Source organism: Salvelinus sp. IW2-2015, unplaced genomic scaffold, assembly GCF_002910315.2.
Source record: "Salvelinus sp. IW2-2015 unplaced genomic scaffold, ASM291031v2 Un_scaffold2528, whole genome shotgun sequence".
Classification (NCBI taxonomy): Eukaryota; Metazoa; Chordata; class Actinopteri; order Salmoniformes; family Salmonidae; genus Salvelinus; species Salvelinus sp. IW2-2015.
This window is the reverse complement of record NW_019943841.1, coordinates 17,457-30,319: the sequence shown is the minus strand read 5'-3', so window position 1 is coordinate 30,319 and position 12,863 is coordinate 17,457. Positions and strand designations below refer to the sequence as shown.

Sequence of the window (12,863 nt, the reverse complement as noted above, 5' to 3'; positions counted from 1 at the left end):
AAGTGTCTAGTCCCTTAGTCGCCCCCCCACCTTCTATGTAGTATTACTGCCCTCAGTACTCTTAGTCGCCCCCACCTTTAGTTAGTATTAATGCCTCCTCTAGTCCCTTAAGTCCCTCCTAGTCCCCCCACCTCAGGTAGTATTACTGTCTTCCTCTATACCTCTAAGTCCCCCCACCTCTAGGTAGTATTACTGCTCCCAGTCCCTCTAGTCCCCACCACTCTAGGTAGTATTACTGCTCTGCTAGTCGCCTCTACGTCCCCCCCTCACCTCATAGAGTAGTAATTACTGCTCTCTAGTCCTCTACGTCCCCCCCACTTCTAGATAGTATTACTGCCTCTAGTCTTCCTTCCTTCCTTCCTTCCTTCCTTCCTTCCTTCCTTCCTTCCTTCCTTCCTTCCTTCCATCCATCCATATCATAATTCAACCTGTTGTCATTGTTCCCTGTAGGTTAATTATGCTGTACTGAAGGAAGAGGTGGAGGAGCTCCAGAGACAGACTGATTATCTTGAGGAGCTATGCCCAGAGAGAGTGACCTTCCTGGGGGTGGAGGTGCAGGGAGCCCTGGGGGTTTGGAGGGAATTAAGGAGGAACGTAGAGGAGAACAGAGACAGATTACGACAGTTTGTTCACCTGCAGGACTTCTTCAGGACCTACCTGGCCATGATGTAAGCAGATGATATAAACCATACTGGCCCCTTCTGACTCAATCAGAGGCTCTTTCTGAATTCATCTTTCTTGGACTTCTTGCATCCTCTCTCCTCGCCTCATTCTCAAACCCCATTGGAGAAAAGGGTCTGTGTGAAGAGACCTTGGACACACTCCTCCAATATTTTTGAGAAGGAGGTGAGGAGATAGGAATGGAGAGTAGTTGAATTAAGATAGAGTTTCTTTCATAGTCCCACTGTAGCCTGCTGAGAGTCACTATGACTGGAGCCTGTTAGCTGTTTCAGATCATAACAGGATGTCCTAGTCTGTCAGGCAGGCTTTGTCAGTAATTTAACACGTGTTGGGGAGGTCGGTATAGTTATTGTTATATCCATGGGTTCCATAGTTCTGTTAGTTCTGTGGTTCCGGGTTCCGTAGAGTATTTGAGGAAGTGAATTCCTCCACTATCATAAAGTGTTAAGTCTGGATACCATCATCATTATGTCCTGTTCATGGCTTTACTCACTGTCTGTCTGTCTTCTTCTTCCCTCCCTCTCTTCCTTTTCCCCCGCCACCCTTTTGAATGGACAGATCGTGGATGGAGGACACTCGGGAGTGTATTTTCTCTGAGAGAGTGTTGCATTGTGGGAGGGATGACCAGGAGCCAATGGCTGTGGAGATGGAGATGGATGTCCAGATTGACAGGAAGTTGGAGGAGTTGGAGGAGCTGGATGCTGCAGGGAGGAACCTGCTGAACGCTGAGCACCACCTGGCCAACATGGTAGGGTCTACTTGATTGGTTGGTTGGTTGATTGGTTGGTTGATTGGTTGGTTCAGATGGTTAACATTGAGTCGTACAACCCCTGGATATATAATACACTTTAGGGTTCTGGGTTTGTGTAACTATGGCTGCTACCTGACTACTCTGATGTGATTGGTCAAAAGACCAGGGTTAACTGTGTAAACGTAGCCCCAGCTGTCTAACACAGAGGTGTCAATTCCATGGAGGGAAGAGTGTCTGCGGGTTTTCAATCCTCCCTTCTACTTGATTGATCAAGTCATTGATTAGTTAGGAACTCCCCTCACCTGGTTGTCTAGGTCCTTTTTTCTTTAAGGTTGCAGCCCCTATCAGCGCCGTTCTCAGTCCTTTTTAACCTGTCTCTCCTCTCTGGGGAGGTTCCTATTGCTCGGTGTGTCCTTTATTTAAAAGGGGAGATCAAGCTGATCCTAACTGTTACAGGCCGATTTCTATTTTGCCCTGTTTATCAAAAGTGTTGGTAAAACTTGTCAATAATCAACTGACTGGCTTTCTTGATGTCTATAGTATTCTCTCTGGGATGCAATCTGGTTTCCACTCAGGTTATGGATGTGTCACTGCAACCTTAAAGGTCCTCAATGATGTCACCATTTCCCTTGATTCTAAGCAATGTTGTGCTGCTATTTTTTTATTGACTTGGCCAAAGCGTTTGATACGGTAGACCATTCCATTCTTGGGGGCCGGTTAAGGAGTATTGGTGTCTCTGAGTGGTCTTTGGCCTGGTTTGCTAACTACCTCTCTCAAATAGTGCAGTGTATAAAGTCACAACATCTTGCTGTCTCAGCCACTGCCTGTCACCAAGGGAGTACCCAAGCTCGATCCTAGCCCCACACTCTTCTCAATTTACATCACCAACATAGCTCAGGCAGTAGGAAGCTCTCTCATCCATTTATATGCAGATGATACAGTCTTATACTCAGCTGGCCCTCCCTGGATTTTGTGTTAAACGCTCTACAAACAAAGCTTTCTTAGTGTCCAACAAGCTTTCTCTGCCCTTAACCTTGTTCTGAACACCTCCAAAACAAAGTCATGTGGTTTGTAAGAAGAATGCCCCTCTCCCCACCGGTGTGATTACTACCTCTGAGGGTTAGAGATTGAGTAGTCACCTCATACAAGTACTTGGGAGTATGGCTAGATGGCACACTGTCCTTCTCTCAAGCACATATCAAAGCTGCAGGGCTAAAGTTTAACTCAGACTTGGTTTCCTCTATTGTAATCGTTCCTCTTTCACCCCAGCTGCCAAACTAACCCTGATTCAGATGACCATCCTACACATGCTAGATTACAGAGACGTAATTATAGATCGCAGTGAAGGTGCTCTCAAGCGACTAGATGTTCTTTACCATTCGGTCATCAGATTTGCCAACAATGCTCCTCATAGGACACATCACTGCACTCTATACTCCTCTGTAAACTGTAATCTCTCTATACCTGTCGCAAGACCCACTGGTTGATGCTTACTTATAAAACCCTCTTTGGCCTCACTCCCCCCTATCTGAGATACCTACTGCAGCCCTCATCCTCCATATACAATACCCGTCTGCCAGTCACATTCTGTTAAAGGTCCCCAAAGCACACACATCCCTTGGTCGCTTGTCTTTTCAGTTCGCTGCATCTAGCGACGGGAACGAGCTGCAACAAACACTCAAACTGGACAGTTTTATCTCAATCTCTTCATTCAAAGACTCAATCATGGACACTCTTACTAACAGTTGGCTGCTTTGAGTGATGTATTATTCTCTCTACCTTCTTGCCTTTGTGCTGTTGTCTGGGCCCAATAATGTTTGTACCGTGTTTTATGCTGCTACTATGTTGTCTGCTACCATGTTGTGTTGCTAACATGTTGTTGTCATGTGGTGTTGCTACCAATACTCATGTGTTGCTGCCATGCTATGTTGTTTTCTTAGGTCTCTATTTATGTAGTGGTGAGTTAGGAACTCCTCTCGCCTCTGCTGTTTCAAGTCTTAATTGATGAGTTAGGAACTCCTCTCGCCTGGTTTCAAGGTCTTAATTGATGATAGGAACTCCTCTGCCTGGTTGTCAAGGTCTTAATTGATGAGTTAGGAACTCCTCTCGCCTGGTTGTCAAGGTCTAATTGATGATTAGAACTCCTCTCGCCTGTTGTCAAGTCTTAATTGATGAGTTAGGAACTCCTCTGCCTGGTTGTCAAGGTCTTAATTGATGAGTTAGGAACTCCTCTGGCCTGGTTGTCAAGGTCTTAATTGATGAGTTAGGAACTCCTCTGCCTGGTTTCAAGGTCTTAATTGATGATTAGAACTCCTCTGCCTGGTTGTCAAGGTCTTAATTGATGAGTTAGGAACTCCTCTCGCCTGGTTGTCAAGGTCTTAATTGATGAGGTAGGAACTCCTCTCGCCTGGTTGTCAAGGTCTTAATTGATAGTTAGGAACTCCTCTGGCTGGTTGTCAAGGTCTTAATTGATGAGTTAGAACTCCTCTGGCCTGGTTGTCAAGTCTTAATTGATGAATTAGAACGCCTCTGCCTGGTTGTCAAGGTCTTAATTGAAGTTAGGAACTCCTCTCGCCTGGTTGTCTAGGTCTTATTGATTGGTTGGTTGAATGGTTGACTGACTGATTGGTTGACTGTTGACTGATTGTTGACTGACTGACTGACTGATTGACTGACTGATTGACTAACTGATTGATTGATTGGTTGACTGACTGATTGGTGACTGACTGACTGACTGACTGACTGACTGATTGATTGACTGATTGACTGACTGATTTTGATTGATTATTGATGGTGACTGGTTGACTGACTGATTGGTTGACTGGTTGGTTGACTGATTGATTGGCTGACTGATGATCATTCCTCTAGATCCATGAGCGTCTGGAGGAGTTGAGGTCCATGCTGGATGGATCCTGGTCCACTGGAGAGACCAGAAACACCAGAGGAGTCAACGCAGGAATAACGAGACGGAACCTAATGAAGATAGTATCTACTCTGAGCCCCAACAGAGCAGATACTGGAGATATTATCTACGCTGAGCCCCAACAGAGCAGATTACTGGAGATAGTATCTACACCAATACAGAGTCCACCACTGAGAACTACTCTGAGACAGCAGAGCAGATCACAAAAGATAACATTACACAAACACTGTACCAGAGCCACAAGAGATAATATCTACTCAGAGACCACAGTAGAGTCCACTAGAGATAATATCTACTCAGAGACCACAGTAGAGTCCACTAGAGATAATATCTACTCAGAGACCACAGTAGCGTCCACTAAGATAATATCTACTCAGAGACCACAGTAGAGTCCACTAGAGATAATATCTACTCAGAGACCACCAGTAGAGTCCACGACAGATAATATCACCAGAGACCACAGTAGAGTCCACTAGAGATAATATACTCAGAGCAGACAGCAGCAGTTATCTACACAGATGCTACAGCCTCCCCATCCACAGTACCCCTGGTCAGCCATGACCCACTTTACCCCTGCACTGAGTGTCTTTGAGAACAGATTGAGGACAATAGACAGCGATACTGTCCCTCAACAGACCAGCAAAGTTGGAGGACCAAGAGGATGGCTACCAGGTGATGAACAGCAACACACGGCCTCCAAGGTGCAGTGGCCTCACCTCCCTCCAGAGACCCACCAATCCCTTGCCTGGTCTTAAAAGAGCCCAGCAGCCCAGCCCTCTGCCTGGGGGCACCATGAGCCAACTGGGCCCCTCAGTCAACAGCAGCCCTGGGGTTAGCCTGGGGGCCAGGGGTTACCTGGGGGCACCTCAGTCAACAAGCAGCCCTAGGGTTAGCTTGGTGGCCAGGGGTTAGCCTGGGGGCACCTCAATCAACAGCAGCCCTAGTTAGTTGGTGGCCAGGGGGAGCCTGGGGGCCAGGGTAGCCTCGGGCACCAGGGGGAATGGTCTGCCTGGGACACCGTCAAGAACAGCCCTACCCTCAGCCTTGGAGCAGTGTGGATCTGGGGTACTGTAAACCTCATCTCAGCTTGGGAACAAGGAACGCCATTGCAGTGATGGAGGCTAATCCTCGGTGGGTGAGGAGGAGAAGAGCACAGAGCCTGTCCACAGGTAAGAACCACCTCCTCTCATATTTAACTACCTGACTGTCCTACCACTCGTTAACCTACCGACTGTCCTGACCACTCTGTAACTACCTGACTGTCCTGACCACTCTGTAACTACCTGACTGTCCTGAACACTCTGTACCTACCTGACTGTCCTGACCACTCTGTACCTACCTGACTGCCTGACCACTCTGTACCTACCTGACTGTCCTGACACTCTACCTAACTGACTGTCCTGACCACTCTGCTAACTACCTGACTCCTGACCACTCTGACCTACCTGACTGTCCTGACCACTCTGTAACTACCTGACTGTCCTGACCACTCTGTACTACCTGACTGTCCTGACCACTCTGTAACTACCTGACTGTCCTGACCACTTCTGTACCTACCTGACTGTCCTGACCACTCTGTAACTACCTGACTCCTGACATTCCTGCCGACCACTCTGTACCTACCTGACTGTCCTGACCACTCTGTACCTACCTGACTGTCCTGACCACTCTGTAACTACCTGACTGTCCTGACCACTCTGTAACTACCTGACTGTCCTGACCACTCTGTACCTACCTGACTGTCCTGACCACTCTGTAACTACCTGACTCCCTGACCACTCTGTACCTACCTGACTGTCCTGACCACTCTGTACCTACCTGACTTCCTGACCACTCTGTAACTACCTGACTGTCCTGACCACTCTGTACCTACTGACTGTCCTGACCACTCTGTACCTACCTGACTGTCCTGACCACTCTGTACCTACCTGACTGTCCTGACCACTCTGTACCTACCTGACTGTCCTGACCACTCTGTACCTACCGACTGTCCTGACCACTCTGTACTACCTGACTGTCCTGACCACTCTGTACCTACCTGACTGTCCTGACCACTCTGTACCTACCTGACTGTCCTGACCACTCTGTACCTACCTGACTGTCCTGACCACTCTGTAAACTACCTGACTGTCCTGACCACTCTGTACCTACCTGACTGTCCTGACCACTCTGTAACTACCTGACTTCCTACCACTCTGACCTACCTGACTGTCCTGACCACTCTGACACTACCTGACGTGTCCTGACCACTCTGTAACTACCTGACTGTCCTGACCACTCCTGTACCTACCTGACTGTCCTGACCACTCTGTACCTACCTGACTGCCTGCCACTCTGTACCTACCTGACTGTCCTGACCACCTGACCTACCTGACGTCCGACCACCTGTACCTAACGACTGTCCTGACCACTCGTTACCAACTGACGTCCTGACCACTCTGAACTACCTGACTGCCCCTGACCACTCTGTACCTACCTGACTGTCCTGACCACTCTGTAACTACCTGACTGTCCTGACCACTCTGTACCTACCTGACTGTCCTGACCACTCTGTAACTTACCTGACCACTCTGTACCTACCTGACTGTCCTGACACGCCCTTCTCAGCTGTTCCAGCTATCCTTTCTTGCCTTAATTCCATATTTCTCTCTTCTACCCTTCTCTCTCTCTACCTCTCCCTCTCTGTCCCCCGGTCTTTCTCCCTCTGTCTCTCTCTACCCTTCTCTCTCTCTACCTCTACCTCCTCTCTCTCTCTGTCTCTCTCTACCCCTCTCTCTCTCTCCCTCTCCCTCTCCCTCTCTCTCCCTGTCTATCTCTCTGTCTCTCTCTACCCTTCTCTCTCTCTCACCCCTCTCTCTCTCTACCTTCTCTCTCTCTCTCTTCCCCTCTCTCTATCTTTCCTACCTCTCTCTCTCTCTACCCTTCTCTCTCTCTCTCTCTCTCCCTCTCTCTATCTTTCTCTTACCCCTCTCCTCTCTCTCTCTCTCTACCCTTCTCTCTCTCTCTCTCTCTCTTCCCCTCTCTCTATCTTTCTCTACCCCTCTCTCTCTCTCTTCTCTCTACCCTTCTCTCTCTCTCTCTCTCTCTCTCTTCCACTCTCTCTATCTTTCTCTACCTCTCCCTCTCTCTCCCTCCGTCTATCTCTCTCTGTTCTCTCTACCCTTCTCTCTCTCTCTCTCTTCCCCCTCTCTATAATCTCTCTCTCACCACCTAAAACCTTTTGGAGGTGCTGCCAGGGTCTGTGGGAAAATACGCTGGTAGTTTAAAGAGAAAGATTTATCGCCAGAGTGCAGAACAGGTAAATGGTTAGTGTGAGCCGAAGCAGCATGCCATGTCTCTACTACAGTATGTCTACTACAGTATGCCTTTACTACAGTATGTCTTTACTACAGTGTGTCTACTACAGTATGCCTACTACAGTAGCCTTTACACAGTATGTCTCTACTACAGTATGTTTACTACAGTATGCCTTTACTACAGTAATATCCTTACTACAGTATGTCTCTTACTACAGTATGTCTACTACAGTATGCCTTTACTACAGGATGTCTACTACAGTGTGTCTTTACTACAGTGTGCCTTTACTACAGTAGTCTTTACTACAGTGTGTCTTTACTACAGTATGTCTTTACTACAGTGTGTCTTACTACAGTGTGCCTTACTACAGTATGTCTTTACTACAGTGTGTCTTTACTACAGTGTGTCTCTACTACAGTATGTCTCTACTACAGTATGTCTCTACTACAGTGTGTCTACTACAGTATGCCTTTACTACAGTATGTCTCTACTACAGTATGCCTTTACTACAGTATGTCTCTACTACAGTATGTCTTTACTACAGTATGTCTCTACTACAGTATGTCTTTACTACAGTATGTCTTCTACTACAGTATGCCTTTACTACAGTATGCCTACTACAGTATGTCTTTACTACAGTATGTCTCTACTACAGTATGCCTTTACTACAGTATGTCTCTACTACAGTATGGCTTTACTACAGTATGTCTCTACTACAGTATGTCTACTACAGTATGCCTTTACTACAGTATCTCTACTACAGTATGTCTCTACTACAGTATGTCTCTACTACAGTATGTCCCTACTACAGTAGTGTTGTGTGTGTTGTGTGTGTGGTGTGTTGTGTGTGTGTGTGTGTGGTGTGTGTGTGTGGTGTGTGTGGTGTGTGTGTGTGTGTGTTGTGTGTGTGTGTTGTGTGTGTGTGTGTGTGTTGTGTGTGTTGTGTGTGTGCAGATAACCGGAAGCATGCTCTAAAGTGTGTCCAAACATATTGCATCTACAGCTTCCTGTAGAACAGATCTACAGCTTCCTGTAGAATTAGAACAGATCTACAGCTTCCTGTAGAACAGATCTACAGCTTCCTGTAGAATGTAGAACAGATCTACAGCTCCTGTTAGAACAGATCTACAGCTTCCTGTAGAATGTAGAACAGATCTACAGCTTCCTGTAGAATTAGAACAGATCTACAGCTTCCTGTAGAACAGATCTACAGCTTCCCGTAGAATGTAGAACAGATCTACAGCTTCCTGAGAACAGATCTACAGCTTCCCGTAGAACAGATCTACAGCTTCCTGTAGAATGTAGACAAGATCTACAGCTTCCCGTAGAACAGATCTACAGCTTCCCGTAGAAAAGATCTACAGCTTCCCGTAGAATGTAGAACAGATCTACAGCTTCCTGTAGAACAGATCTACAGCTTCCCGTAGAATGTAGAACAGATCTACAGCTTCCCGTAGAACAGATCTACAGCTTCCCGTAGAATGTAGAACAGATCTACAGCTTCCCGTAGAACAGATCTACAGCTTCCCGTAGAATGTAAACAGATCTACAGCTTCCCGTAGAACAGATTACAGCTTCCCATAGAACAGATCTACAGCTTCCCGTAGAATGTAGAACAGATCTACAGCTTCCTGTAAGAACAGATCTACAGCTTCCCGTAGAACAGATCTACAGCTTCCTGTAGAATGTAGAACAGATCTACAGCTTCCCGTTAGAACAGATCTACAGCTTCCCGTAGAAAAGATCTACAGCTTCCCGTAGAATGTAGAACAGATCTACAGCTTCCCGTAGAACAGATCTACAGCTTCCCGTAGAATGTAGAACAGATCTACAGCTTCCCGTAGAACAGATTTACAGCTTCCCATAGACAGATCTACAGCTTCCCGTAGAATGTAGAACAGATCTACAGCTTCCCGTAGAATGTAGAACAGATCTACAGCTTCCCGTAGAACAGATCTACAGCTTCCCGTAGAATGTAGAACAGATCTACAGCTTCCCGTATTAGAACAGATCTACAGCTTCCCGTAGAATGTAGAACAGATCTACAGCTTCCCGTAGAACAGATTACAGCTTCCAAACACATCTACAGCTCCCGTAGAATGTAGAACAGATCTACAGCTTCCCGTAGAACAGATCTACACTTCCCATAGAAACAGATACAGCTTTCCCGTCTAAATGTAGCACCAGATCTACAGCTTCCCATAGAACAGATCTGCAGCTTCCCGTAGAATGTAGAACAGATCTACAGCTTCCCGTAGAACAGATCTACAGCTTCCCATAGAACAGATTTACAGCTTCCTGTAGAACAGATTTACAGCTTCCTGTAGAACAGATTTACAGCTTCCTGTAGAACAGATTTACAGCTTCCCGTAGAACAGATCTACAGCTTCTTAGACATGCTTCCAATGAGAATTACATATTTATAACCAATCACTTGGTCGGGTCGCCCAAAAGGTTCATATTTTAGCTTTAAATCCACTTAGATCCATGTAGGTGAAGGGGAGGAGACAGGTTCAAGAAGGATTTGTAGGCCTGTTAGACATTTGAGACATGGATTGTAGATGTGTGCCATTCAGAGGACTAAAGATTTAAGTGTCTCTGAACAGGGTTTGGTAGTAGATGCCAGGCACGCTGGTTTGTGTCAAGAACTGCAATGCTGCTGGGTTTTTCATGCTCAACAAATTCCCATAGCTTTATCCAAGATGGCGTAGCAGTCAGACGTCTTTTGTCCTCGTCTTGTTGTGTCCCGTGTATATATCTTTATATATCTTTTTCTTTGCACATATTTTTATATTTTTTTCTAAAACTCAACTTCAAAACACTCTCCTGCAACCCAATGTGGTGCAGATTTTTTCTATTTTTTTCAAAAATATTACTCAATACTGCCCCCAGCCATAAGACGTTTTAACCAACCATGTTGTTCCACCTCCCACATATGCGATGACATCACCTGGTTTGAACGTCTTTAGAGACTATATCTCTCTCATCATTACTCAATGCCTAGGTTCACCTCCAATGTACTCACATCCTACCATACCTATGTCTGTACATTATGCCTTGAATCTATTCTCTCACGCCCAGAAACCTGCTCCTTTTACTCTCTGCTCTGAACACACTAAACGACCTGATAGCCTTTAGCTGTACCCTTATCCTACTCCTCCTCTGTTCCTCTGGTGATGTAGAGGTTCATCCAGGCCCTGCAGTGCCTAGCTCCACTCTTACTCCCCAGGCGCTCTCATTTGTTGACTTCTGTAACCGTAAAAGCCTTGGTTTCATGCATGTTAACATTAGAAGCCTAAGTTTGTTTTATTCACTGCTTTAGCACACTCTGCCAACCCGGATGCCCTAGCCGTGTCTGAATCCAGGTTTAGGAAGGCCACCAAAATCCCTGAAATTTCCATCCCTAACTATAACATTTTCCGACAAGATAGAACTGCCAAAGGGGGCGTTGTTGCAATCTACTGCAGATTTCTGTCTTACTATCCAGGTCTGTACCCAAACAATTCAAACTTCTTCTTTTAAAAATCCATCTTTCCAGAAACAAGTCTCTCACCGTTGCAGCTTGCTATAGACCTCCCTCTGCCCCCAGCTGTGCCCTGGACACCATATGTGAACTGATTGCCTCCCATCTATCTTCAGAACTCGTGCTGCTAGGTGACCTAAACTGTGACATGCTTAACACCCCGGACATCCTACAATCTAAGGTTGATGCCCTCAATCTCACACAAATTATCAATGAACCCACCAACTACAACCCCAAATCCATAAACACAGGCACCCTCATAGGTCATCCTAACCAACTTGCCCTCCAAATACACCTCTGCTGTTTTCAACCAAGATCTCAGCGATCACTGCCTCATTGCCTGCATCCGTAATGGGTCTGCGGTCAAACGACCACCCCCCATCACTGTCAAACGCTCCCCAAAACACTTCAGCGAGCAGGCCTTTCTAATCAGCCTGGCCCGGGTATCCTGGAAGGATATTGACCTCATCCCGTCAGTAGAGGATGCCTGGTTATTCTTTAAAAGTGCTTTCCTCACCATCTTAAATAAGCATGCCCCATTCAAAAAATGTAGAACCAGGAACAGATATAGCCCTTGGTTCTCTCCAGACCTGACTGCCCTTGACCAGCACAAAAACATCCTGTGGCGTTCTGCATTAGCATCGAATAGCCCCCGTGATATGCAACTTTTCAGGGAAGTCAGGAACAAATATACACAGGCAGTTAGGGAAGCTAAGGCTAGCTTTTTCTGACAGAAATTTGCATCCTGTAGCACAAACTCAAAAATGTTCTGGGACTGTCACGCGGGACTAGGTGGGTGAAAGAATCAGACGCAGAGAGAGAGCCGCTTGGGAAAAATATACCTTTTTACTATTTCACAAAAAAATGAATAAGCCCGAACATACAGGGCGCAGAGAAACACTTGCAAAAACCAAAACACACACACGTAACCAAAAGACAACCAAACACAACCAAAACACAACGCAATCCCGCACAAAACAAGGGCGGGTCAAACTCCTAAATAAAGGGAAGCTCATTACGAAACCAAAACAAACACAGGTGCAACTAATCAGACAAAACAAACAGACAAACGAAAAAGGGCTCGGTGGCGGCTAGTAGGACGGTGACGACGACCGCCGAGCACCGCCCGAACAGGCAGGGGAGCCAACTTCGGCGGAAGTCGTGACAGGGACACTAAAAAGTCCTTGGAGAATAAGAGCACCTCCTCCCAGCTGCCCACTGCACTGAGGATAGGAAACATTGTCACCACCGATAAATCCACTATAATTGAGAATTTCAACAAGCATTTTTCTACGGCTGGCCATGCTTTTAACCTGGCTACCCCTACCCCAGTCAACAGCCCTGCGCTCCCCAAAGCAACTCGCCCAAACCTCCCCCACTTCTCCTTCACCCAAATCCAGATAGCTGATGTTCTGAAAGAGCTGCAACATCTGGACCCCTACAAATCAGCCGGGCTAGACAATCTGGACCCTCTCTTTCTAAAATAATCTGCCGAAATTGTTGCAACCCCTATTACTAGCCTGTTCAACCTCTCTTTTGTATCGTCTGAGATTCCCATAGATTGAAAAGCTGCTGTGGTCATCCCCCTTTTCAAAGGGGGAGACACTCTAGACCCAAACTGCTACAGACCTATATCTATTCTACCCTGCCTTTCTAAGGTCTTCGAAAGCCAAGTTAACAAACAGATT

At 46.4% G+C, this 12,863-nt stretch overlaps 1 protein-coding gene across 3 annotated transcripts in view; it reads left to right on the top strand.

Annotated features, from left to right (window-relative positions):
* Positions 1-449: 449 nt before the first annotated feature.
* LOC139025344 (uncharacterized) overlaps positions 450-12,863 on the top strand; it is an 18,392-nt gene continuing 5,978 nt past the window's right edge. Inside the window, exons 1-2 of one of the 3 annotated variants that reach the window (XM_070440418.1) lie at positions 450-668; positions 1,240-1,429. In XM_070440418.1, the coding sequence (XP_070296519.1) occupies positions 664-668; positions 1,240-1,429 (195 nt within the window). In that variant the 5' untranslated portion in view covers positions 450-663. Of the gene's footprint in view, positions 669-1,239; positions 1,430-4,300; positions 4,773-7,567; positions 7,654-12,863 lie in introns of those variants that run through there. The other 2 variants (XR_011476915.1, XM_070440419.1) reach the window with 2 other exon arrangements.